The sequence below is a fragment of the Bubalus bubalis genome, chromosome 12 (assembly GCF_019923935.1).
Source record: "Bubalus bubalis isolate 160015118507 breed Murrah chromosome 12, NDDB_SH_1, whole genome shotgun sequence".
In the NCBI taxonomy this organism is placed as follows: domain Eukaryota; kingdom Metazoa; phylum Chordata; class Mammalia; order Artiodactyla; family Bovidae; genus Bubalus; species Bubalus bubalis.
In genome coordinates, this window is record NC_059168.1 from 73,980,497 (window position 1) to 74,004,039 (window position 23,543).

Below are 23,543 nucleotides of genomic sequence, written 5' to 3' on the forward strand. Positions count from 1 at the left end.
CTCAATCCCAGGGCGGCAGGAAGGAGAGACCTGGCATGAGTCCCTACTAAGGAGAAGGGGGCTTGGGTCTGTCCCTTCCCCAAGCCTGGCCGAGGCCGTGCTCACAGTGCTCTGTCCAGGGCTCATCTGAGCAGTTCAGCACGTGACCAGATGAGGAGACCACAGCTCAGGAGGCCGATCATCCTGCCTGGGGTCACTGTGGTCTCTTCTCCCAGGGACCAGGACCCCCACCCCACCTGGGTCTGCTCACCCAGCCCCCCCCCCTGGAGTGGGCCTGGGTCCTTCTCCTCGACTCACAAGGTCAGTCTTCTGCTCTACTCATAAGGCCTACCAGAGACTTTCTCTCTCTTTCTGGACCTCGTTTGGTTCTTTGCCCAGAGGGTCAGGGCCTTGCCTTTAGTTGCTGTGTATTTTCAGGATGAGCATCAAAGCTTGAGGGCTGGACAGGGGCTACGGGAGGCTCTTCACCCGCCTTCTTTCTCCGTGTGGAACCATGTCACAGCCTCTGGGTCCCTGAATCCCCATCTGCTGGCCAGTCCTCCATTGGTGGTTGCCCCCTCCTGCAGCCTTCTCACATGGCATCTGAGGATGAGAGATCACCACCTCTTGTGGCAGCACGTTCTTTATTTGAACTCCTTTGACTTTTAGAACATTCTGCCTCCGCTGGAAGCAATAGTCTATTTGCTGCAGTCTTCTGTTGTGAGGCCTTCAGAGCAAGCGCATCCCTTTTCTACACAATAGCTTTCCTTGGACTTTAATTCTCTGTGAGGCTGCAGGACCCTCCCTTTCCTGGGCTGATTCCCAGTCCCCCATCCCACCCCCCACCCACCCTCAGGTGCCCCAATGCCAGCGCCCTCACCTCACAGTCACTTGCTGACCACGGCCCAGGTGATCTGTTTCTTTGTTGGGGGAGGACCCAGCAGCTCCACCACCTCCTCTTTCAGGACCTTAACATCTCTTAAGGGCCAAGGGACTTGTGTAGGCACCATTTTACGCTGTGGATTCATTTAAGATCTAATAGCATCTCAAATGGCTAGACTTTCCCCGTGTTGATACACTGTGCCTCCCCAGTTCTATTCTCTTGTAGTTGGTTATTACATTTACCCACTTTGAACTTCATTCTGTACATTTTACCAGACCACTAGGGAGTAAAATCCATATTAACCAATTGTCCTGTGATGTCCCATCCAGATAGTCTATAAAGACATCCTATGTGTCTTCTGAAGTTTTCTTTCTGGAAGCATTTCCACTTTGAACAGAGAAAGAGAGAACCCATTTTACAAATGAGCAATCAAGGCCAAAGGGGCAGTGTATGCCCTGGGTCACAGGAGCCTTAGAAGCTTGAGCCCAACTCAGTGATTTTGTTGTTGTTGTTGTTCTACCCGCTTCAGCTACTCTTCTTCCTTCCAATAAGATTTTTAAACCTTTAAAATGATTTGTCTCTTTAGCAAAGCCTGCTGTGTAGTTAGTCACTATTATCTCCACATCTGTCTTCAACCTCCAACTTCGATCCCTACTTTTGGTCTAGACCATCAGATTTTTAAAGTAGCTTCAAGGTAAGGAAATGTCCTTTTCCCACAGTCTAGTTTCTGGCAAATGTCCAGCAGGCTCTTGCCAGAACTTTTCCAGGCACCACCAGCCTGGAAAGGCACAGTCCTGAGAAAAGTGGCCTCTGCACACACATCATTTTTTATAAAAGGAGAGATGATAGGAAGGGGTCTGGAGTGGATCATAGGAATTCACCTGATAATGAATGCTGAGTGTTAGAATTCAAAATGCCAGGAGTTTTAAAGATGTGGAGGTGATAGTTTCAATTTGGTTTTGAAAATGTTACAAAAAACTAATTAAAAAAATTAAAAAGGGTTAAAGGAGAAGAAAACTTAAATGAAAAGGTCATCTAAATTGTTGAACACCCTCCCCCTGTGCCTTCTTTTTGTTCCTGATAAACTCTGATCACATCTTCCTGTTCTACTCCCAGTTCTTTGGGACTGTGATCATCAGTGGATTTTGTCTTTCTTAGAGGAGCCTGGGTGAGGGCTGGACCTCTGCATCTTTGACTGTTCATACAGTCCAAGTTTCTGGAGGTGACTTGAATCTCATTGCTGCCTTGTCCTCTGGGTTTTAAGTGTTCTTTCTAATCCTCAGGTCTTGGTTGAAGGTTTTGCCTGCTGCTTGAGCATGGCCTTGGAGGCCAGGGTCTCTAGCAGTGACCTAAGCAGCACAAGCTTTTTCTTGGTATACCAGTAAGCCCCTCCTCACTACATAATCATGGCTGTGCCTTTCCCTTCAGTTTCCTTTCCTTCAGATCCTTCTCAAATGCTTCTAAAGTGGTGCTTACAAACTTCAGTGTGGTCCCCAGTCAGCTGAGGGTCCTGGGCTGGGTGAGCCTCAGGCCCCCATCTGCAGGCCAGACTCGGGGTCATGAAGACTTGGGTCTCATGAGGTGGGCTTAGCTGAACCAGGGAACCTTCTAAAGCCTAGGCACCCAAGGACTCACCAGAGGTTGCTGCTCTTCCTGGCAGTGTCGAGTACTTCCAGAAGTAACCGGGCACCTTGGGCCCTTTGTGGTCAGTTCAGTGGCAGCTCACTGCACCTGCTCTGTAGGGGAGTCCTGCTGGCACCCCTTCTAAGTGAGCCCCTCTGGAGCTGCTGGAGCTGATATCTCTCACAGCTTTGGGGTAACCCAGTATCCCAGGGCCCTCATTGTTGGTTACATTCAGAGCCAACTGTCAGTCGCTGAGGCCGAACTCATAGCATTGGCCCCTTTCTCCTCCTCCCCTCAGCCCACGGGGAAGGTGGGGTGAGGCCTGCCCAGGACTGAGCCCAGGCCTCTCCTGCACCCACCTTAGCAGCACCCTCCTCCTCCTCCTCTGCTGACCATCAGGAGGAGTCCAGCTGAGGTCTGGTGTGCCCCAGGACACCATGCTGAGGCGACCACAGAGGACCCACCCTCCCACATAGCACCATGGGGACTGGGGCCCACAGAATGTTCTGGTGGGCTCACTCCGAGGTGAGCTCCTTACTAGATAAGATTCGGGCACTTCACATTCGTAGCAGAACAACATCTGATGCAGGTGAGAAAGTTAGTGTGAGAAAACCGCGTCCTTTGGGTAAGAAGAAGAACCCCCTGATTCCATCAGTCAAAGAGCCCTGGGTTCAAGTTCTGGGTCTTCCATGAGGCCCGAGGAACTGGAACAAACCACTACCACTAATCCTCCACACCTCGATTTGGGCACCTGCAGAATGGAGGCAGTGTACATGTTTGTGAAAATACAGGGTACGCGGGAAGGTTTTAGGGAAGAAGAGGGACAGCTGTGATATTGGTCAGTAGCGTCCATTCGCCAGGCAAGGTGCTGTCTTCTGAGAACTGCAGAAAGAAGGCAGCCCAGAGAGCTGCTTCTGTCTCACGGCTCCTAAGGGAGGGCTACCGCCTCCTCCCTCCTCCCTTCGCTGCGGGGCTGTGGTCTCCTGCTTGTTTCGTGCCTGGCCGTCAGTCTTCTTTCTCAGGTTAGACCCGAGCAGACACAGGAGTCTGGAGCTAGCTCAGTGGCCTTGCCGGGATTGTCCTTTTGGAAGAAAACCGTGGTAGCTATAGACAAGCTGGGGTCAGGTCACAGCTGGAGGCAACAGGAAGTTTTGTGTTTATTTCCAGTTTAAAACGTAATTTAAAAAAGCCGCAGCAGTATGACGCCATATGGAGGTGGGTTAGTTGCTCAGTCGTGTCTGACTCTTGGCAACCCCGTGGGCTCATAGCCTGCCAGGCTCCTCTGTCTGTGGAATTCTCCAGGCAAAAATACTGGAGTGGGTTGCCACCTCCTTCTCTAGATGACACCATTTAGCAGTTTCGAAAAACATCTGGAATTTTCTCCTAATTCAATCTCCCGCATTGAATCGCCCGTTTCTGTCTGGCATATATCCTTCTGCTGTTATTTAGATGCACGTGTATCCAGCATCACCCTCACAGAATAGTTCTGTGTCTTGCTTCTCTTTCTTTCCTTGTAACAGTTTTCATCAAGGTCATTTTTAAGGTTTCATAATCTTCCATCCAGAGGATGTGTCACAATCTAATGAGCCATTTTCTGGACATTTGGGCTGCTTAGAGTTTTTTCCACAAGTGTAAGTGATGCTGCAGTGAGGTTCTTCTTGCACATAAATCTTTTTATTTCTTTTGGATTACTTCTGTTGGATAAATTCCCAGAGGAGCCATTAATGGGTCAGAGGCTTGGAACATTCTTATGACTCTCAAAACATATAGCAACTGCTATCTTAGGAAGAGCAGGGTGGGGCTCTGCCTCTTTGCTGGGGAGGCCAAATCATATCTCTCGCTCTGGGCCCCTGAGACTACCCTGGGTGGCTCCTGTCCTGTCCACCCCTGCGCCCTCTGTGAGACCCACCTGGCAAGTACACTTGGATCCCAGCTTCTCCCTCCTCCAAGGAGAAGTGGAGGAAATGTTGGAGTTTTACCTGGACTCAGAGTGACTGTCAGGAACCTTCTATGTGTGTGAGGATTTATCAGAAAGATCCATCGTTAGCATCACACAGTCGAGGCCAGGACCCAGGAATGGGTTTAGAATCTCTGAAATGTAAGGGCAAACAAGGTCAGCATCAGCGAAGATGCTGGTAAAGTGGGTGTAAGTGAGGAGCAGGGTGAACACACCTGGCCAGGGGCTGGGGGCTCTGGGGAGGTGGCAGGTCGGTGAGGAAGGGTGTTCTAGAAAGAGTGATACCAGAGCAGAGGGCAGGAAGACATGCAGAAAAAAGCAGATGGTGTCCAGCTTGTCTACTGGGAGGGGCCACTAGTGAAGTCAGGGGGAGTCGGGGCCGTGAAAGCAAGTGGGTCACATGGAGGAAGCCTTGGGACCACAGAGCAGAACACTGTGGGAGCCATCCGGGGATGTGAAATCAGACGTGGAAGGTGGTGGGAGGAGGAGGAGAGCAGAGCCTGGCTGGCACAAAACTCCTGGGATTGTGACATGGGCCTAGCCCCTCCTTCACTGCCCACTCAGCCACTTTCCTGCTCCAGCCCTCCACCTTCTAGAATGTTCTTTTCTGTCAAGTCCCTTTGTTGCATTTTTTCTCATCTGACAAATTGTCCCTTCTGTGTACACTATGCCTACTTCTTATTTAAGACCTGTTTTATCGGAGTGACTTAAGGTAGACCCTGCCATGGAATTCTTCAGGCAGGAATACTGGAGTGGGTTGCCATGCCCTCCTCCAGGGGATCTTCCTGACTCAGAGATCAACCTCACGTCTCTGACGTCTCCTGCATTGGCAGGCAGGTTCTTTACCACCAGTGCCAGTTGGGAGGCCCCTTATCAGACTCTGCCTTAAAGTAGACTCTGCCTGCTTAACCATTTCTGGTCAACCATGAGGTTGCCTCACACGGCACATGAAGATCAGTAGCCGTAATTTACAACACAGCCTCTGTCTTATTATTTGACAATTTGACGTTGAATGATGATCTGCTTTCAGAACTCATCTATTCTCTTGCAAAAAGCTACAGAAGCATATGATGCAAAATGTGACAGTCTCCCCCGTGGCACTCCCCAGAGATGAGCCCTGACCTCCTCGTTCTGTTGTCTTCAAGGCACCCGGGTTTGGGGCATCAGAGCTGCAAAGCTTTGTGTTTCAGCTGCTGCCTTTGTCTGGCCCTGGTTGACAGTCCTAGAGCCCAGGCTGTGCTAGGAGCGGCCACCGCACAGGACTAGATTGTATCTTGATGTCCACAAGGCTCCCAGGGAGCCCAGAGAGTCTTATTTTGGAGGACAGAGTTTGGGGCAGAGTCCGAGGGTGTGGGGGAGGCCTGACCGTGTGGGCAAGGGCTGTGGAGTTTGCAGTAGACAGGCAGCACCATGCTGGACTTTCTTGATCCTCCCAGCCTGGCATGTCCTCCCCAGCCCCTCACACACCTGCTGATTCCTTGTATTACTGTGCACCCCGCATGCATATGTCAGGGGGAGAAAAACACTGAGACGAGCATGGCAGGCAGGATCCTTCTTTGTGTCCCCTCATCATGATGCCTGGACCAGACAGAGCTCACAGGGCCTGGCCGAGGGACAGAAGGTCTCCTGCTGACCTGAAAACCCCCTGGAGCTTGTCATCTGTCAGCCTGTGGTCAGCTTGGAAGCCCGGGACAAGTGTAGACCTTGTCTTTCTGGGACACTTTCTGTCTCGGTGCCTTAGTGACACTTCACATCAAGCGACACAAGAGCAGCTAAGGTATATGGCATACCTGCTGTGTGCAGACGCTGCTCTAAGTGCTTCATGGTAACGAGTCACTCAGTCTCTCCATGGGTTTCTGAGCCCCATCAGTGCTCTGAAGACGCTCAGGTCTCAACACTCAGCCTGTTCAGGGCAGGAACTGACCTGTCCTGGGCCTCCAGCTGCTTCCCAGCGTGGGGTCTGCCCTGCCAGGTCTCCATGGAAGGTCACCTGGTTCCTGGCCCATGTCTATCACCAGGATTGGGGCATTTCTTCCCAGAGTGTCCACACCGGCCCTGCCCTCCCCACTCACCCTCTCCCCTCCCACAGGAGAACCTTATGCTCTCCATCCTGCCCAAGCACGTGGCCGACGAGATGCTGAAGGACATGAAGAAGGATGAGAGCCAGAAGGACCAGCAGCAGTTCAACACCATGTACATGTACCGCCATGAGAACGTCAGGTGCGCCAGCCACGGGCCTGGGTTCCAAGCACTGGATGGGGGCTTCGGGGGGTCAACTGAGGACTGTGGAGTTCGAGAGTCTTCCTGGGGACTAGAAACATGCACCCCCTCCCCACAGTATGAACCTCAGCCCCTGCAGGAGCTGCCTTGCTGCTGGATGTTGGGGGCTGAGATGGGCTGTATGGTCCAGGCTCGTCTTTGTACAGACACCACAGACAAGCTAAGCTAGAGGCCAGAGCCCTGAATGTGCCCTGGATGTGCCAGGGTCTCACCACTTTGGGGCCTGAGCGAGGACCTGGCTGCCTGGGAGCTGGAGTGGGAGCTGGCGGTGGGCAGCGTGGAGCCTGGCTTGCTATCTGCGTCCTCACCATTGGGCCTTCCTCCCCTGCAGCATCCTCTTTGCTGACATCGTGGGCTTCACCCAGCTGTCCTCAGCCTGCAGCGCCCAGGAGCTTGTGAAGCTGCTCAATGAGCTCTTTGCCCGCTTCGACAAGCTGGCGGCTGTAAGTACCCTGCCCCTCAGCTGGCTTTCCACGGTGGGGGGCAGGGGGCACCCACGTGGCCTGGGCCTGCCCCTCCCCCTCCTCCCTGGCTCCCACGACTTCCTCCCACCCAGCCTTCCCCAGTGGTCTTTGCCTCTCACCCCTCCTGGCCGAGGAGGGGGGCCTCAGGACCCCAGTCCACACCCTACCCTTTCAGAAATACCACCAGCTGCGGATTAAGATCCTGGGCGACTGTTACTACTGCATCTGTGGGCTGCCTGACTACCGGGAGGACCACGCTGTCTGCTCCATCCTCATGGGGCTCGCCATGGTGGAGGCCATCTCGTAAGTGGGGCACCGCTGACGGGAGATGGGGGGGCTCCCAGAATATGGGTCCCGGCCCCTTGGGAAGCACACCTTCCGAGCTGGCCTGTTTTGATGGGCCCTGTGCAGCCCAGGCCCCCGAGGAAGGTCCATCAGGGTGTGACGTGGGTGCAGCCTCCGACGGAGGCTTTTCCAGCCTCAGGCCATGCTGTTTGTTGTGCTGGGAGGTGCCCTCATCACGAAATGCCTCCACCTCACATTTTCTTTATTTTCCTCCCAAGTGTCCCCCCATCTCTTCTCCCTGTGTTTCCTCATCATGACCCCCCCAGGACAGATAAGTTCAGAGATCCCCATGCCTGTCTCTTGAACCAGGAAATCCGAGTGCAGCAGGGGAGTGACCACTGATGTGCAGCAGAGCCAGGCCTGGAACCCTGGCCTCTGAGCTCAGAGCTCCGCTCCTGCCTTGAGGGCAGTGAGCTCTGGGTCCCCAGGATCTTTCCCAGTGCGGTCTCTGCACCCTGAGCTTGGAGATCCCTGGGTGGCATCAGCACCCCCAAAGCACCTTGCTGAGTCTGGGAATTGGGCGTGTGTCCAAGGGGGTGGTTTTCCATTGTTAGCATCCTCCTCTAGGACTGGCTGGAGAGAAGCTGGGACTGCCTTTCCCTGGGGACCATGGTTCAGGATTTAGAGATTCACCTCCACTCCCATCACTGTTGGGCAAAATTCTGAAATTCACGTCTGTCTCCTCTTGGAGGTCTCAGGCCGGGGGTGGTCCCCTCCACGCACACACACCCAGCACAGGGCCTGTACACAGTAGGCGCTTGGTGATGTCAGCGGCACAGACGAGTGATCGGATGAGAGCAGTCGGAGGTCCCTCGGGGGCAGAGGGTCTCTGCTGTTTCCGGCCCCCTGTCTCCCCCCAGATCATACACATGTTGTTGAATGTGGGCTCAGGCCGCTGCCTGCTGTAACCCCAGCAGTGGGTGACTCAGACGTGGGCAGAATGCATGGGGGGCAGCTGGTAGCGGCTGCGGAGGGGTTGGCCGCCTGGCTAGGCGCAGGCTCAACCCGCCCTCCTTTGTGTGGGTACCTGGCAGGTATGTGCGGGAGAAGACGAAGACTGGGGTGGACATGCGTGTGGGGGTGCACACGGGCACCGTGCTGGGGGGCGTCCTCGGCCAGAAACGCTGGCAGTACGATGTATGGTCCACCGACGTCACCGTGGCCAACAAGATGGAGGCTGGCGGCATCCCTGGGTGAGCGCGTGTTCCTTCCCAGGGTGGGGACGGGCATAGGGGCTGAGGGAGGGAACCGTCCCAGCCATCCCTCAGACAAAGGACAAGGGACCTTGGAGAACCAGGCCTCCGCACCTGGGAGCAGCTCCTCCTCCTGGGCCCCGCAGGAGCCTGTCCTACCTCCCCTTTACTTGCCGTGGGGCTGCCAGGCTCCCAGGTCCCCGTAGCCCCTGCAGGGTGCAGGTCTCAGTGGAGGGCGTTTTTAGCTGGGAGAGTCTCCTGACAGGCCCTGAAGCACCTGCACATCTCACTGAGCTCCTTATAGACTCAGTCAGGGTCTGCTGGGCAGGCCCTGTCCTCAGGATGGACAGGGATGTGGCCAAACCTTCCCAGCCTGGGTCCAGCAGCTTCCCTCAGACGCAGTGACAATTCTCTCCCTAAAGTGGCTCCCTAGACATGGGTTACTACCCCCTGACAGCTGGTGGTACAGCTGAGATTCACACCGGGTAGATACTAATCAGACTTTATGACCTTCGTGTTCAGAGCAGACTTCAGTTCCTTATCTCATCTGATATCCTCAGCCGCCTGGGAGGACAGACCATCTCACGGATTGACTGCTGAGGCTCAGAGAGGGGGAGGTGCGGGGCTGCCCACACAGCCAGCTAGTGGCAGGACTCGCCGGTCACTGCTGTGTCCCGGGGGCAGCGGGTGGGCTGGGGGCTGCGTGGCCTGCGCTCAGGGCCCCTCTCATCGGAACCCAGGCGCGTGCACATCTCCCAGAGCACCATGGACTGCCTGAAAGGAGAGTTCGATGTGGAGCCGGGTGAGGGGGGCAGTCGCTGTGATTACCTGGAAGAGAAGGGCATCGAGACCTACCTCATCATCGCTTCCAAGCCAGAGGTGAAGAAGACAGCTGCTCAAAACGGCTTCAACGGCTCAGTGAGTCCTCCGCCCACCCCCCAGGCCTAGATATGAGATTGTAGAAGAGTTGGCAGAACCGTGAGAGGTGCAGTGTTAGAGCAAAGGGCAGTACAAGGTATTTTGTGCCAAGGGTAAAGTCTGAGCAACAGGAAATGCTCTAAAGAACTCAGAAAAAGTAGAAAACTGTCCTGCAGAAAATTAGGAAATGTCAGGGTGGAAAGTGGAGCCCCAGGAAATGACCCTTGACCTGGTCACAGAATTCTTGTGTTTTCATATTTTATGAGTGCTACATGCGGAATTTCAATATATTCCCTAGAACAAACTAAAAATCTTCTTCTAAGCAATTCTGTAAGATGCTAACTGACATCATTTGAGGAATCAGTGACCTTTGTGAAGTGATGGAACATTTACAGTTTCTGGCCAAAAGTTTTTAGTAAATTTTAAAATGTTACTCCTTAAAAAAAAATTACTCACAAATTTGCTTGTCCTAGGGACCACCTTGAAGTCACAGTGCAGCAGTCGAATGTATCTTTGTGACGGCCACACACATTCCTGTTCGCTCTAATCTTGTGTTTCCTTATTCAGTCAACCCTTTCATGGTGCATCATGTGAATCAGGAGTTGTTTGTGGCACCTGACACCCCCGAGAGGGTTACAGGTGGGGTCTTGGCTTATCTTTATAAAGCTGTTTTTCATTATTCAGTTTTCCAATTAGAGAAAAGTTGAGTTCGTGGATGTGTAGCTTGAAACACTGGCACAGAGGCTCCGGGTGAGTAGGAGTGGGGTCTGAGTTGTTGGGCCCCAGGACCCGGATGCCACCATGCAGGACAGAAGCACAGGCGACAGCATCCCATGGACGGGAGTCAGACTTCTTCCCGAATGCTCCAACCAGACGAATGAGCCGACCCATTCCTCATGGAATCATGGACGCTGTTCCCTTCAAAACGTGTACTGACATTTTGAGGCAATCCAAGTTTTCAGTATTTTGTAAAGTTGACTTTCAGCTGTTTCTTAGATGCCCCTACCTGAAAAATATAAATGTCTCAAAGTGGAAAAGCTGGGTTAAAGGTTCTGTACAATGTAAGTTTAACCCATGTCCCCTCCTCCTGCCACCCTCCCTGGGCCCTTGCTGGTTCTTGACTCATTTTTTTCTTTATTCATCTGAAAGATGAAGCCAGGGTATCTCACTGTTTTAATCGCATTTCTTCAGTTATTAGTATGACTGGACACTTTCCACATGGTTGTCAGCCTGGGGCTTCTCTTCTGTGAACGGCATATTCGTATCTCACCTTTGAGGACTTGCTGCACCTTTGATTTGTAGACTTTGTTGTTTATGAGATGAACCCTCTGTCACATGATGCTCGTCAGATCTGTGTCGGGCACCCGCTTCGTGCCCAGCACCGTGGTGCATCTCTCTCGGAGAACGGAAGATACTGGCCTGCTTAGATCGTATCCGTTAGTTGTCTTCTCTACCTGGTGCTGCAGCATCCGTCAGCCCCCAGGGGGTGTTAACTGTGCTGACAGCTTAGGACAGTTATCATGAGCCTTTATGATGAGCTCAACGGTAGTTTAGAACTTCTCCTGCTCCAGATGTGCTCTGAGAAGGCCGAGCTAGCAGATCACCAAACCTGCTCAGCAGGGAGTGAGTTGGAAGCAGTCGAGCACGGACAAGATAGAGGAGGTGACGCTTGATCTATGTGTGAGTGGTGACAGCGAGCAGCAGGGACAGAGGTGACAGGGTTTCTCTGGGCCTCACGTGACAGACGCCATTCCATCTGCAGCGACCTCTCCCCATGGTTTAGTTGAACAGAGTGATGAGGAGAGTGTGAGAAGAGTTATCACAACAAATCCTTCCCAAGTGTTGGAAAGATGTTTCCCCTCCCTATGGACCTTGTTGCCAGTCTCATTTAGTTGTCCTGAATGCCGTCGCCAACAGCTCCCAGATTGCGATCTCAGCCCCGTGGCATCCCTGCCCTAAACTTCCAGTCACGTGTGAATTTCCATCTGTGTGTGTGTGTGTGCATGCGTGCTCAGTCATGTCTGACTCTTTGAGACCCCGTGGACTGTAGCCTGTTAGGCTCCTCTGTCCATGGGATTCTCTAGGCAAGAATATTGGAGTGGGTAGAGCCATTTCCTCCCCCAGGAGATCTTCCCAACCCAGGGATTGAACCTGCATTTCTTGTGTCTCCTGCATTGACAGGCAGGTTTTTTTCATCACTGCGCCACCTAGGAAGCCCACTGGTCCAAAGCTGAGCTCCCAAACCTCTCTCTACCCTAGAACCCACTCTTCCTTGGTCTTCCCAGTCTCGATCAGTGGCAACTCCATTCTTTTAACTGCTCAGCCCCAAACCTTTGAAGACACCCTTGCCCCCTGTCTACACTCCACGAGCCCCTTCTTGCATGATGCACCTCTAGGCCCCCTCTTCTGTCTCACCCCTGGCAGCCACGTCCCATCTGCACCACTGTCGTCTCATGCTTGTGTCAGCGCGGTGGTCCCCCAACTTGTCACCCCTGCTCCTGCCCTCGCCCCACTGCCCTGTCTGCTCACAGCCGCCAGAGTGATCCTGCAGGGATGTTGGGTGAATCATGTCACCCCCCTCCCCCAGCTCAGCATCTTCCTTTGGTCCCCGTCTCACTCAGAGGAAGAGCCAAGATCCCCTGAGGTCAGGAACCCCATCCAAGAGGTCCTCACCGCCCGACCCCTTTCACTCACTCGCTCAAGTAGGGCAGCGCCAGCCTCCTGGCTGCTGCTCAGACCCTCTGGGTGCACGCCCACTCTGGCTGCAGACCCACTCCGGGTGCACGCCCACTCTGGCTGCACACCCACTCCGGGTGCACGCCCACTCTGGCTGCACACCCACTCTGGATGCATGCCCACTCCAGGCTTCCTGCTCCCCAAAACCTGAGAGCTGCATAACGTGCTCTCTCACGTGTTTACGGAAATGTGATCCTCACAGTGACTCCTCCCCAGCCTCCCCTTTACAGTCACCTTCCCTGCCTCTCCAGGCCCTGCTCTCGGACCTCCTGTAATCATTTATTCTTTGTTTCACGGCTGTCTGCCTGTCCTCACTAGAAGGTGGGCTCCCAGGTCAGGACATTGTGTCTGTGTCCCCAGAAGTTACAACAGTTCCTGTCACACAGTAGCTACTCAATAAATACTCAGTAAATGAATGAGTGGACTGTGTTCCTGTGTAGAGGATCTCATTTATTCTGTCAAGGAAAAATACTAATCCCTGGGGAAACTGGTTTATGGAATTTATTCAGACGTTTGGAAGGCGTTTGACAGGACTCTCTACCCCATAAATGATCCCTGTGAAGCTCTATGTCCCCGAGTTACTTAGAAATAGGAGTTGGAACAATAGGATCTTTCTCTGCTTGGAAAAGTTTTAATACTAGAAATTTAATACTAGGATCTTTCTCTGCTTGGAAAAGTTTTAATACTAGAAATTTAATACTAATCCATTCTAAAATGGATGTTCTGGAGGAGGAAACGAATAGTGAGATTTCTAAGGCTATGAGGCCTCTGAACTCTAGTGGGGAGATTCCAAACCAGAGAGTAGACCAGCCCCTCGCCTGGGTGGGCAGCTGGCAGTGCCTGGGGGCCCTGACGGCCCTTCCCTTCTGCTTCAGGCCCTGCTGAATGGAGCGCCGCCTTCCTCAAAGCCCAGCTCCCCTGCCCTCATTGAGACCAAGGAGTCCAACGGGAGTATTCACACCAGCGGCTCTATATCTGAGGAGCCCGAGGAGCAAGATGCCCAGGTATGGGTGGGGCTGAGCCCCGGGATATGGGCAGAGATGAGGAGGCAGAAGGTGAAGAGTCCTGAGCTGAAGGGCAGGCCTGGCCCCTAGCCGGGCTCCATCCTTGGAACTGCATAACCTGGGGCAGGTCACCCCCGACCTGGTCTCACTGGCCCCTCTTCAGTTACTGGGGATGCGGTGGCTAAGGTCAGAAAACGCGCCCACTGCCACGGCCTGGTCCAGCTCTGATGTCCCTAACCCTGTAGGTCTGAGGGCAGTAGGGACACCAGTGGACACTGCTCCAGGACCAGACTGTTTTGGAAGTGGGCCTTCAGGGCTGTGCACACCTCTCTAGCTAGGTCCAAAGCCCACAAGTCCTGTGCTCAGATGGATGGTTTCCAAAGGAATCAACAGGCTGTCCCCCTGAGATCAGGGTCCACTTTGGGAGTTCAGGATCCTGTCCAGGATCCATCCATTACTGAAGAGCTTCCTCAGTATAGCCACTGACAGAGGCAAGTGCTGAGATGGGTCTCGGCCCTGTAGAGGCTGCCGTGAGCTGGTCAGCCTCACCACCGGTCTCTGCTGCCCTGCAGAGGCTGCCGTGAGCTGGTCAGCCTCACCACCGGTCTCTGCTGCCCTGCAGAGGCTGCCGTGAGCTGGTCAGCCTCACCGCTGGTCTCTGCTGCCCTGTGCCTGCAGACCAGGTGCTGGAGGACAAGAGGGTGGACGGGGCTGAAGAAAAACTGGGTTTTCCTGAGCACCACAATGCTGAGTAACTCTTCCTTGTTGTGATTTTCTTGATAGAAAGTGGAATACCAATGCAGTGTAATTCACTAACAAGGACACAAAGGCTTAATTAGCAGCCTGTGATTTCTTCTGTCCTCACGATTAGCCATTGTCGCATTGCTCTCAGATATGCTTCAGGGAGAGAGGTTCCTGGTGCTGGAAAAGAGCATCTGTGTTGTGTTACAGAGAAGAAATTGGGGCTGGAGGAGCGTGGATTATACGGGTCAGACTCCATCCGAGGCATGCCTGAGCTCCAGCCCGGGGCATCTTGGTTCTGGCTTCCGGATAGACTCTTGGACCCATCCAGACAGCCCTAACGAGCCCAGTCCCAGTTGTCGTTTGGACTGACGGCTGTGTAGTCATGGTCTGGAGTCATGTGTCTGGAGCTGATGCTTTTCCTTTGTGACCAGGAATAAAAATGGTAGGGGGCACCCCAGCCCCACCACCCCACTAGCAGTAAGATTGTTAGTTTCTCTGCATTGCTTTCCCCCTCAGATCTTCCTCCCCTCAGATGAGCCAGATCTGAGCTCTTTTAAGAGCTCCCTTAAGCCCGAGGGCTGGGGGCCTTTTCCATTCCCGAGAATGCCGATGCATACGGCTGTATGACACCCCCGTCCTCATAGCAGGAGGTGCTGGCACCGCGCTGCCCAGCAGCAGTCTCTGACTCCAGGTCTCCTGCTCAGGAGCCCGGTGGCTGCTTCCCACACTACCATTAGTGGGTGGTCACTGCAGAGCTCCTGTTAGGGGCCTGGGGCCTGGGTGAGTTCAGGGAAAGCTGGAAGGCCTGTGGCTTTGGGTCCAGACCCAAGCAGGATGGAGCCACGTGAGACCACTGGGAAGACTTTCCCCAGGAGATGGTTTTGAGAGCCATGGGGCGGTGCTCTGTGATCCCTTCTGTTTCTCTTTCCCCCAACACTGCCGTGTATCTCCCCAGCCTCTCCCCGCTCCACCCTGCCTGCCCCCCCAACTCTGCTGCCCTGCCTTGCAGGCCGACAACCCCTCGTTCCCCAACCCTCGCCGGAGGCTGCGCCTTCAGGACCTGGCTGATCGCGTGGTGGACGCCTCTGAGGATGAGCATGAGCTCAACCAGCTACTCAACGAGGCGCTGCTCGAGCGGGAGTCTGCCCAGGTGTAAGCGGCCCCGTGGACACCCGGCCCTTTGGTCTTAGCCTTGAGCAGCCCTGGCACGCACTCCAGGAAGTTTAGTCTTCTTAAATGTGTCTCACGGGGCTTGTTTGCACTGCAGAGTGAAGAAAAGAAACACCTTCCTCCTGTCCATGCGGTTCATGGACCCCGAGATGGAAACCCGCTACTCGGTGGAGAAGGAGAAGCAGAGCGGGGCTGCCTTCAGCTGCTCCTGCGTCGTCCTGCTCTGCACGGCCGTGGTGGAGATCCTCATTGACCCCTGGTAAGGGGCGGGCAGGGCAGGCCCGACAGTTGGGAGGGCAGAAGGGGACAAGCTACCCAGGCTGGAGGCCTGAAGGGAGGAGGCCTCAGATGGAGCCTGACTCAGGGCGTCAGGCTTGGTTCCTTGTGCTGTTCCCCCCAGAGCAGCCCAGGGAATGCTGGGACTGCGCCCTGCACCCCCTTCCTTCTGTCTGCCCCTGGGTCTTGGAATAGAACTAGCGTCAAAGTGGAGCTCACACCAGGGCTGAGAAAGCTGAGGAAGGGAGGGGTCCAGAGGATGGACATCTGGCTGGGTGGGCCTGAGTGGTGCTGGGACAAGAAGACAGGCTGGAGATGCTCTTCAACCTCAATCACCATGGCCCACCTGCTCCCTTTCTTGGCTCATCTTAGTAAAGACATATTTCAGGCTCTGGGTATAGACTTGTCTCCTCTCCCGGCAGCAGGTCCTCCAGGGCAAGGCAGGGTGTTGTGGAATCCTTGCCCCAGTCCTTGCTGAAGCCTGAACTGAAGGATGGCTGCCCTCTCCCTTGCTTTCTCCCCATAGCTGATCAGCAGTTCGCTCCAGTTCAGGGATTCCCCACTGGGAGAGGTGTGGAGCCCTGTTCTGATCACAGTTTGGGGAACTTAAAAGAGCCTTGGACTTGTCGTATAGTCCTAGGTTCGGGGTGTGGCTTGTCGCCTATTTGTTCTATGAACTTGGACACATCACTAAGGGCTCCTGGAGCATCAGTTTGCCCCCTTGTAAAGTGAAAGATCAGGATGCTGATGATCTGAAGATAGTAATATCTGGCTAACTCAGAATTGTTGTGAGAACCAAATTCTTTCATTTACTCCACAAACATTTACTGTCTACTTTGCACCTAGGGTTAAGGTCTAGGGATGCAGTGAACACTGTCAGCTCAGCAGCCCTTGGCCATAAGCTGCTGTGTTCCATGCTCTCCCCTTCCATCATAGTGACATGGCAGAAGGCTTGTTCCTAAGAATCCCATCCCAGATTTTACTGGGCTCTACCCAGGGCATCTGTAAGTCTGCCCTTCTCTGGGAAATGCCTCTAAAGAACAGTTACAGCTGGGGAGGGTTGCGTGTCCCCAGACCCTGCACGCAGCTGTGTGGAGGGGAAATCACATGGAACTTTTAGGGTACACGCTTGGCCTCACTTAGAGAGTCTGCCCTCTGTCTCCCTTCCTCTGCTCTCCTGGCCCCCCACCCAGCTCACTAAGCCCCCTGCCCTTGCCCACCCCCCACCCCCAGCCCCTGGGCCCTTCCTCATCGTGTCCTCTCTTACAGGCTCATGACGAACTATGTGACCTTTGTGGTTGGGGAGGCTCTGCTCCTGATCCTGACAATCTGCTCGCTGGCTGCCATCTTTCCGCGGGTAAGAAGCGCATCTCCTCCTGGCTCAGAGCCGTCTGGAAGTGAGTGTCACTCCCGGTGAGAGCGGGTGCTGACGGAGCTGTGCGCTGTCAGGTCCTGACAAGTAGATGACTCCTGTTGCGAGGGCTCAGCACCATCCATTCGCTCGTGACAGACTCCTTCACTATTGGCTCTGCACCCACTTTGGTCCAGGCCCTTGAGCACGCGAGGGTGAGAGAGCCTGTATCAAGATAAATGGGAACCTGTGTTGAAAAGCAGAAGAGGACTGGCTGGAAGGTGAACTGGCTCCAATTGCAAAGGACCCAAAGCCAGACACAAGGGATTAAGACTTTCTCCTATAAGCAGTGGGTGCCAGGCAGAGGTTTTGATCAGAATGACAAGGGAAAAGCAGCATTTTAGGAAATTTAATCCAGCAGGTAACTCACAAGTAACTTGGGGGTTTTAGGTACACTGACCCAGGGAAGGCAGGAGGGGCCAGGCAAAGTCAGCTGGCCCTGGAAACTCCCCTGACCTGGCTTCACCACCCAGAGGCCAGGAGTGGACTGCTGCTGGAGGGCCACCCACAGGCTCCGGGCTGATGCCCGAGCAGCTCTGGGAAGGGCTCTGATACCTGGGTCACGGTGTGCCACCCACACCGTCAGCAGCACTGGCAGGCTGAGCTGGGACCACGTGCCTTCTCAGTTCTGCCGCAGTCGGGTTTTGGTTGATGCACATGCACAGTACTGCTTCCCAGGTTCCTGGGAAGTGTGGGAGCAAGCAGAGTGATTAGCAGCCATGTTTATGGAGGAGAAAGCTGTCAAGGCTCAAGGCCCTTGAAATTCCATGCTTATAGGCCTTTCCTAAGAAGCTTGTGGCCTTCTCTACTTGGATTGACCGGACGCGCTGGGCCAGGAACACCTGGGCCATGCTGGCCATCTTCATTCTTGTCATGGCAAACGTGGTGGACATGGTGAGCCCCCACTGTCCTGAAGGGACGCCCGCTCTCAGAGGGTTCTGAATTGACCTGCATGAGCAGTTGCCAGCCCATCCTGTCCCCCCAGCTATCCACACTGGCTGCTAGACACAGGTTTGAGTGGCGCTTGGGTTCCTAACTGATCATCCCGACCAGCGGGGTCATCTCCCCAGGGTACCTCCCAGACTGCTTCTCTCCCTGGCCCAGCTCCTTGCTCTCCCCGCATCCAGGAGCCCAGCTCCAGGACCTGTGCTGGGGGCTTTATGCAGGTTGATTAATTTAATCCGTATAATAATCCCAAGAGGTCGGGATCATCTGTAGTTTCGTGTGAAAAAATGATGCTTAGAGAGGTTAATTCAGTTATTTTAGGTCACACAGCCAGCTAGCAACACAGTGGAGAACTGAAGCAGTTCTGAACCCCTGTCCTGTCTTTTCTTCCTCCATGTCTCACTGCTCAGGGGCCCTGTACTCTAAGCTTTCTTCGTGTCTTAAGTGTCCCCTAGTGAGTCTAGTGCCAGGTGTCCAGCAGGACAAGGGAGGCAAACCTGCTCCCCGAGAGGAGCACTCCTGTTGGGCCTTCATCCATCTGAGCGAGGCCAGACCTTCCAGAGGTGGGTCACCGGGGACGGCTGCCTCACTGAGCCCAGGAGGCTGGTGGCAGATTTACTTCTCTGTTGGGGCTTCCCTGATGGCTCCGATGGTAAAGAATCTGCCTGCAATGCGGGAGACCTGGGTTCGATCCCTGGACTGGGAAGATCCCCTGGAGGGCATGGCAATCCACTCCAGTGTTCTTGCCTGGAGAATCTCCATGGACAGACGAACCTGGCAGGCTACAGTCCATGGGGTGGCAAAGAGTCGGACTGAGCGACTGAGCTCACGTGAGATCTGCTCTCCTCAGTTCCTGCAGGTTCCGTGAAGGGGCAGAGGGGCAGTTATGGGCAGCCACCAGCCAGTTATCAAGCACTGGGCGCTTAGAGCTGACACTGGTATTCTCTCACCAGGCCTCATAGCTCCCTCCAATGTTGTTAGCACTAGGTGCACTCTCTTATGAGTCCTATTTTTTGAAAATATAACCTTATTTGCGTTGTCCTCTTTAACACTGAAGCACAGGAGAAAACTCAGCAGGGAGACTTATTCTGGCAGCATATAGGTGAGAAGCCCTAGGCCATTCGATCCAAGTTCAACAGGAATGGGGTTCAGAGCCCTGACATGTGCCCAGGTAGCTGGAGCCACAGTGCAGGGAAGAGAAAGCCCAGGCCTCCTGCATGTCAGGAACCCTTGAAACCTGATGTCTGGGTCTGGGGACCACTATCTAGCAGGGTCGTGGACACTGGCAGGACATCAGGAGGTCCTGTCACCAGGGGAGGGGTGAAAATCTGGCTAAGTGTAAGACTTTCCCCGCGCTAGAGTCACATGCTGAGGGCTTTCCCAAAGCCAGATAAGAGCCAGGGGGTGAGAGTGAAGCAAAGTAGGTCTGATTCGGTTTATGGATGCACTTTCCATTGACCACATCTGCCCAGCAGTGGGACTGGCAACCAGATTCCAGAAAGGAGTCTGAGCGGGGACCGGCTGCCCTCACAGTGAACCGTGAGGTGGCTGACTGGCTGGCCCACGGCTCCTCCAGGACAACAGTGTGATGTGGGTAAGAGCATCTTGGGCCTGAAACCTAAACCCCAGATTCCTAGTCTGGCTTTACCACCTGCTAATTTTGCTACTTTGGCCAAGGGTGGCCTGTTTTATATGATCGTGTGTGTGTTGTGTGCTAGGTTGCTTCAGTCGTGTCTGGCTCTGTACGACCCCATGGACTATAGCCCTCCCGGCTCCTCTGTCCGTGGGATTCTCCAGGCAAGAATGCTGGAGTGGATTGCCCTTCCCTTCTCCAGGGGATCTTCCTGACTCAGGAAGATCAAACGGGCATCTCTCATGTCTAACCTGCACTGGCAGGCAAGTTCTTTACCACTAGACCCACCTGGGAAGCCCCTTATATGATGGTACCAGTACTCAGAATACACAAGAGAATTTTCATGATCATTAGAAGAGATGATGGTAAAGCTCTTAGCAGAAATTACTGACTTTCGCATTACTATCCCCTGGTAAACTTTCCCTTCTTGCTTGGGGCTTCTGAGGGAGCCATGGGAAGTGGCAGCTGCCACGGCCCAGCCTTTTCTTACCGGTGTCTGCTGTCCCCTTGCACCCCATGCTCTCCTCACCCACTCACGGTCCTGGCCTCCAGCTCAGCTGTCTCCAGTACTACACAGGACCCACCAACGGCACCGCAGAGATGCAGGTGGAGGATGGCTGTGTGGAGAACCCCAAGTATTACAACTACGTGGCCGTGCTGTCCCTCATCGCCACCATCATGCTGGTGCAGGTCAGCCACATGGTCAAGCTCACACTCATGCTGCTCATCGCGGGGGCCGTGGCTGTCATCAATATCTACGCCTGGTGCCCCATCTTTGATGACTACGACCGCAAACGCTTCCAGCAACACGAGTAAGATGAAGCCTGTTTGGAGATCTGCATGGTCTCCCTCCCACCCGCCTCCCTAGTCCCCGCTTCAAGGTCATGGGCCTGAAGTGAGCTGGCCATCTGTTTCTAGGGCTGATCAAAGGCTTGTATGGGAATCAGGGTTCGTGGCTTCTCACAGATGGGTTGGCTGTAATCCCAGGACGGATCCTGTCCCTTCTTGAGGACTGGAAGGCCCAGGTCACCTCAGTGTTAGGCTGGGTGCAAGTATGTGCTGTTATCTGTCCCGACAGCTTTCCAATGGTGGCCTTAGAGAAGATGCAGGTGTTTTCCAGCTCGGGGCTCAATGGCACTGACAGGTAAGGGTGTTTACTTTCCCGTCCTGCCCTGTGTTTCTGGTCCCTTTCTTCAGGAGACAAAATACAACAGGCCAAAGCCCCAGGGTCTCATCCTTCCAGAGGCACACTGTCTGGGATGTTCAAGCTCGAAAAGTCAGCATGTTTCTGTGGGAGGTTGGAGCAGACTTTAGTGCTTATCTGGCCATGCTGGCCTCTCCTGAGGTGAAGAGAATGCAGAGCGGTCTAGAGGGTGGAATAGAGAGCAGGCTGGAGAGGTGGAAAGAGAAGAAGACACATGGGTGACAGCTGCGGAACAGACCTCAGAAGCCAGAGGAGGAAGGGGCCCTGTGGCATTCAGACTAGAACACCTGGATTCTTTCCCCACCACAGTGGTTCTCTGTGGGGCCTCAGCAGGCCAGTTTTCCTGAGTCTGTGTCATCTGTTGAAGAGGTTATCAGTAGAATTCTTTAAGATCCCGTCTTAGCTCTGAAGTTTTAGAATGTTATGATGCAGTGACTTGACTAGACTTTTAGGTAAGTTTAAAAAAAAAGAAAAAAGATTACCTAACAGAGAAGATGGATAAAAGACTTGAATAGGCCTTTCACAAAAGAAGTCTAAATAGGCACTAATAAATTAAGGGCATTCAAGTAATCAGGGTCATGCAAATTAAGAACACCAGGAAAGACTGTCACACACTAACCAGTCTGGCAAAAATTAAGAAGGCTGATAACATCATGGATTATGGTAACCCATACATTCCTGGTGGAAGTATAAATAGTACAACCATTTAAGAAAACAATTTGGAGTTAATTAGTAAAGGTGAAAATAGACCTATGACTCAGTAACTCCACTGCTATGTATACACCTTAGAGAAATTAATGTACATGTTATTTGTCCCCAGATGTGTGTACTAGAATGTCCACAGTTGCACTGTTCATAATAGCCACACACATACAAACATCTAAATCAAAGGAGAACCCCAATGAAATTAAGACTAAGAGGATATGTAAATTGTGGTATATGCATATAATACCAATCAGCTCCACACAAAAATATGGCCGACAGTTATAGAAAAGCACGGTGCAACTGTGCCCTCATCCCATCACTGAGACATTAGTCTCTCCCTTCTCCAGATTCCTACATGGTTGCGGCTACTGCTGTGATCAGTCCGGTGATGTGGTATTTAATAAGAAACATCCAGGGAGCAGCTCTGAAGGCCTGACGTGGATTCCAAGTGCAGCCAGAACTTTCCAGGAGTTGGCTGGCAGTTAAGACAAAAACCCAGTGATTTTGGAAATTTTTACTGCCCATTGGGCATCTGGACTTGATATGAAGGTGCTTAAGCTGCTGAGAAAGTTTTCTGGGGTGATAAGAAACAGAATAGCCACGTTAGAGAGGATAAAAACTCCCTTGTCAGCAGAGGGCAGCATGGCGCACTTTCAACTGAATTCTCTGGGCCCCACAGGCTGCCCCTGGTGCCGTCTAAGTACTCGATGACAGTGATGATCTTTGTCATGATGCTGAGCTTTTACTACTTCTCCCGCCACGTGAGTGCCTGAACACCCACCCCTTCCGTGCCGACTTCTCAGGGCCTCCTGAGAAGCAGCCCCAGGATCTAAGAACCCAAGGTCCTGGGGAATGCCGTTTTCCTTACCCCACATGGCATGTGACCCTGGTCAGGCCACCACCTCTGCCATTTTCTGGTCTCTTCCTCAGGAGTTCTTACCTCTTGCTCTGACCTGCTGATGGAAGCCTGGGGGTAGGGCACAAAGCCTGGATAAAATCTCTTAATTTCCTAGGCCAGGGGCTCATGGATCTCCACTCATCCTGGCTCTGGGGGTCACTAACACACTGACTACAGAGCCAGAAAGGGAAAGAAGCTGGTGAAATTTTTGTTTGGTTAAAAGGAAAAAGAGGAAGAGGGAGGGGAAGTACCCACACAAGGGACTTACTTCCATATTAGCTCAGGAGCCACCCAGTGGCTTGTCAGAGAACTGCAGCCACCTCCAGCCACTTGGCAACTGGAGCCTGCTGGAAATGGGGAATTCTCTTCCCTGCACTGAGATCCCCACTGCTGCCACCACCTACAAGGCCCATCTGTAGCTAAAATGAGGTCCCAGGAGGCCCCTCACATCCTCCTGTAACCACAGAGGCTGGAATCCTCACCCCAGCTGTAGGGTGTAGCCTTTTTTGATGAGATGAATCTTTCTGGGGTTCATTTCCCTGCTATCCAGCCATCTCCATCTTCCTTTCAGTTTTTCCATGTTGGAACCTCTCAAGTTCCCATTTTTCAACTTTTTTTGGTTGTTGTTTCACTTTATGGGATCTTAGTTCCCCAACCAGGGGCTGAACCCAGGCCCACAGCAGTGAAAGTACCTGGTCCTAACCACTGGACCACCCGAGAACTCCCTCAAATGGCCAGCTTAGGGCACACACCTTGCCTGTGTCTATATCCATAGGTGGAAAAGCTGGCACGGACACTGTTCTTGTGGAAGATTGAGGTCCACGACCAGAAGGAACGTGTCTATGAGATGCGACGCTGGAACGAAGCCTTGGTCACCAACATGCTGCCTGAGCATGTGGCACGCCATTTCCTGGGGTCCAAGAAGAGAGATGAGGTGAGGCACGGCCCCATGCTGGAGCCATGAGGCTGTCTTCTGGCTTTGTCTTCTTGTGACATGGCCTGGGGGTCCAGGTAGGGCTGGACCTACACAGCACCACAGTATTAGAAGCGAAAGAATCTCTTTAGGTGAAAAGCACCACCGTAGACATTGTTTTCGCAAGCCATTATCTCTGCGAGGCCCGTTTCAGAAGACGAGGCCTTAGCGGAGCCTACCTTTCTGTCGACTGATTGTCCGA

The 23,543-nt window shown here is 53.4% G+C and overlaps 1 protein-coding gene across 4 annotated transcripts in view; it reads left to right on the top strand.

Annotated features, from left to right (window-relative positions):
• The window catches only part of ADCY3 (adenylate cyclase 3), an 83,309-nt gene that overhangs the window by 55,732 nt on the left and 4,034 nt on the right, over nucleotides 1–23,543 (top strand). For all 4 annotated transcript variants that reach the window (XM_025261450.3, XM_006055060.4, XM_006055058.4 and 1 more), the window contains 14 exons: nucleotides 6,532–6,662; nucleotides 7,054–7,165; nucleotides 7,362–7,489; nucleotides 8,566–8,724; nucleotides 9,465–9,642; nucleotides 13,254–13,382; nucleotides 15,136–15,278; nucleotides 15,394–15,555; nucleotides 16,842–16,929; nucleotides 17,761–17,877; nucleotides 20,114–20,373; nucleotides 20,640–20,705; nucleotides 22,150–22,231; nucleotides 23,144–23,302. In XM_025261450.3, the coding sequence (XP_025117235.3) occupies nucleotides 6,532–6,662; nucleotides 7,054–7,165; nucleotides 7,362–7,489; nucleotides 8,566–8,724; nucleotides 9,465–9,642; nucleotides 13,254–13,382; nucleotides 15,136–15,278; nucleotides 15,394–15,555; nucleotides 16,842–16,929; nucleotides 17,761–17,877; nucleotides 20,114–20,373; nucleotides 20,640–20,705; nucleotides 22,150–22,231; nucleotides 23,144–23,302 (1,914 nt within the window). The remainder of the gene's footprint in view (nucleotides 1–6,531; nucleotides 6,663–7,053; nucleotides 7,166–7,361; nucleotides 7,490–8,565; nucleotides 8,725–9,464; nucleotides 9,643–13,253; nucleotides 13,383–15,135; nucleotides 15,279–15,393; nucleotides 15,556–16,841; nucleotides 16,930–17,760; nucleotides 17,878–20,113; nucleotides 20,374–20,639; nucleotides 20,706–22,149; nucleotides 22,232–23,143; nucleotides 23,303–23,543) is intronic.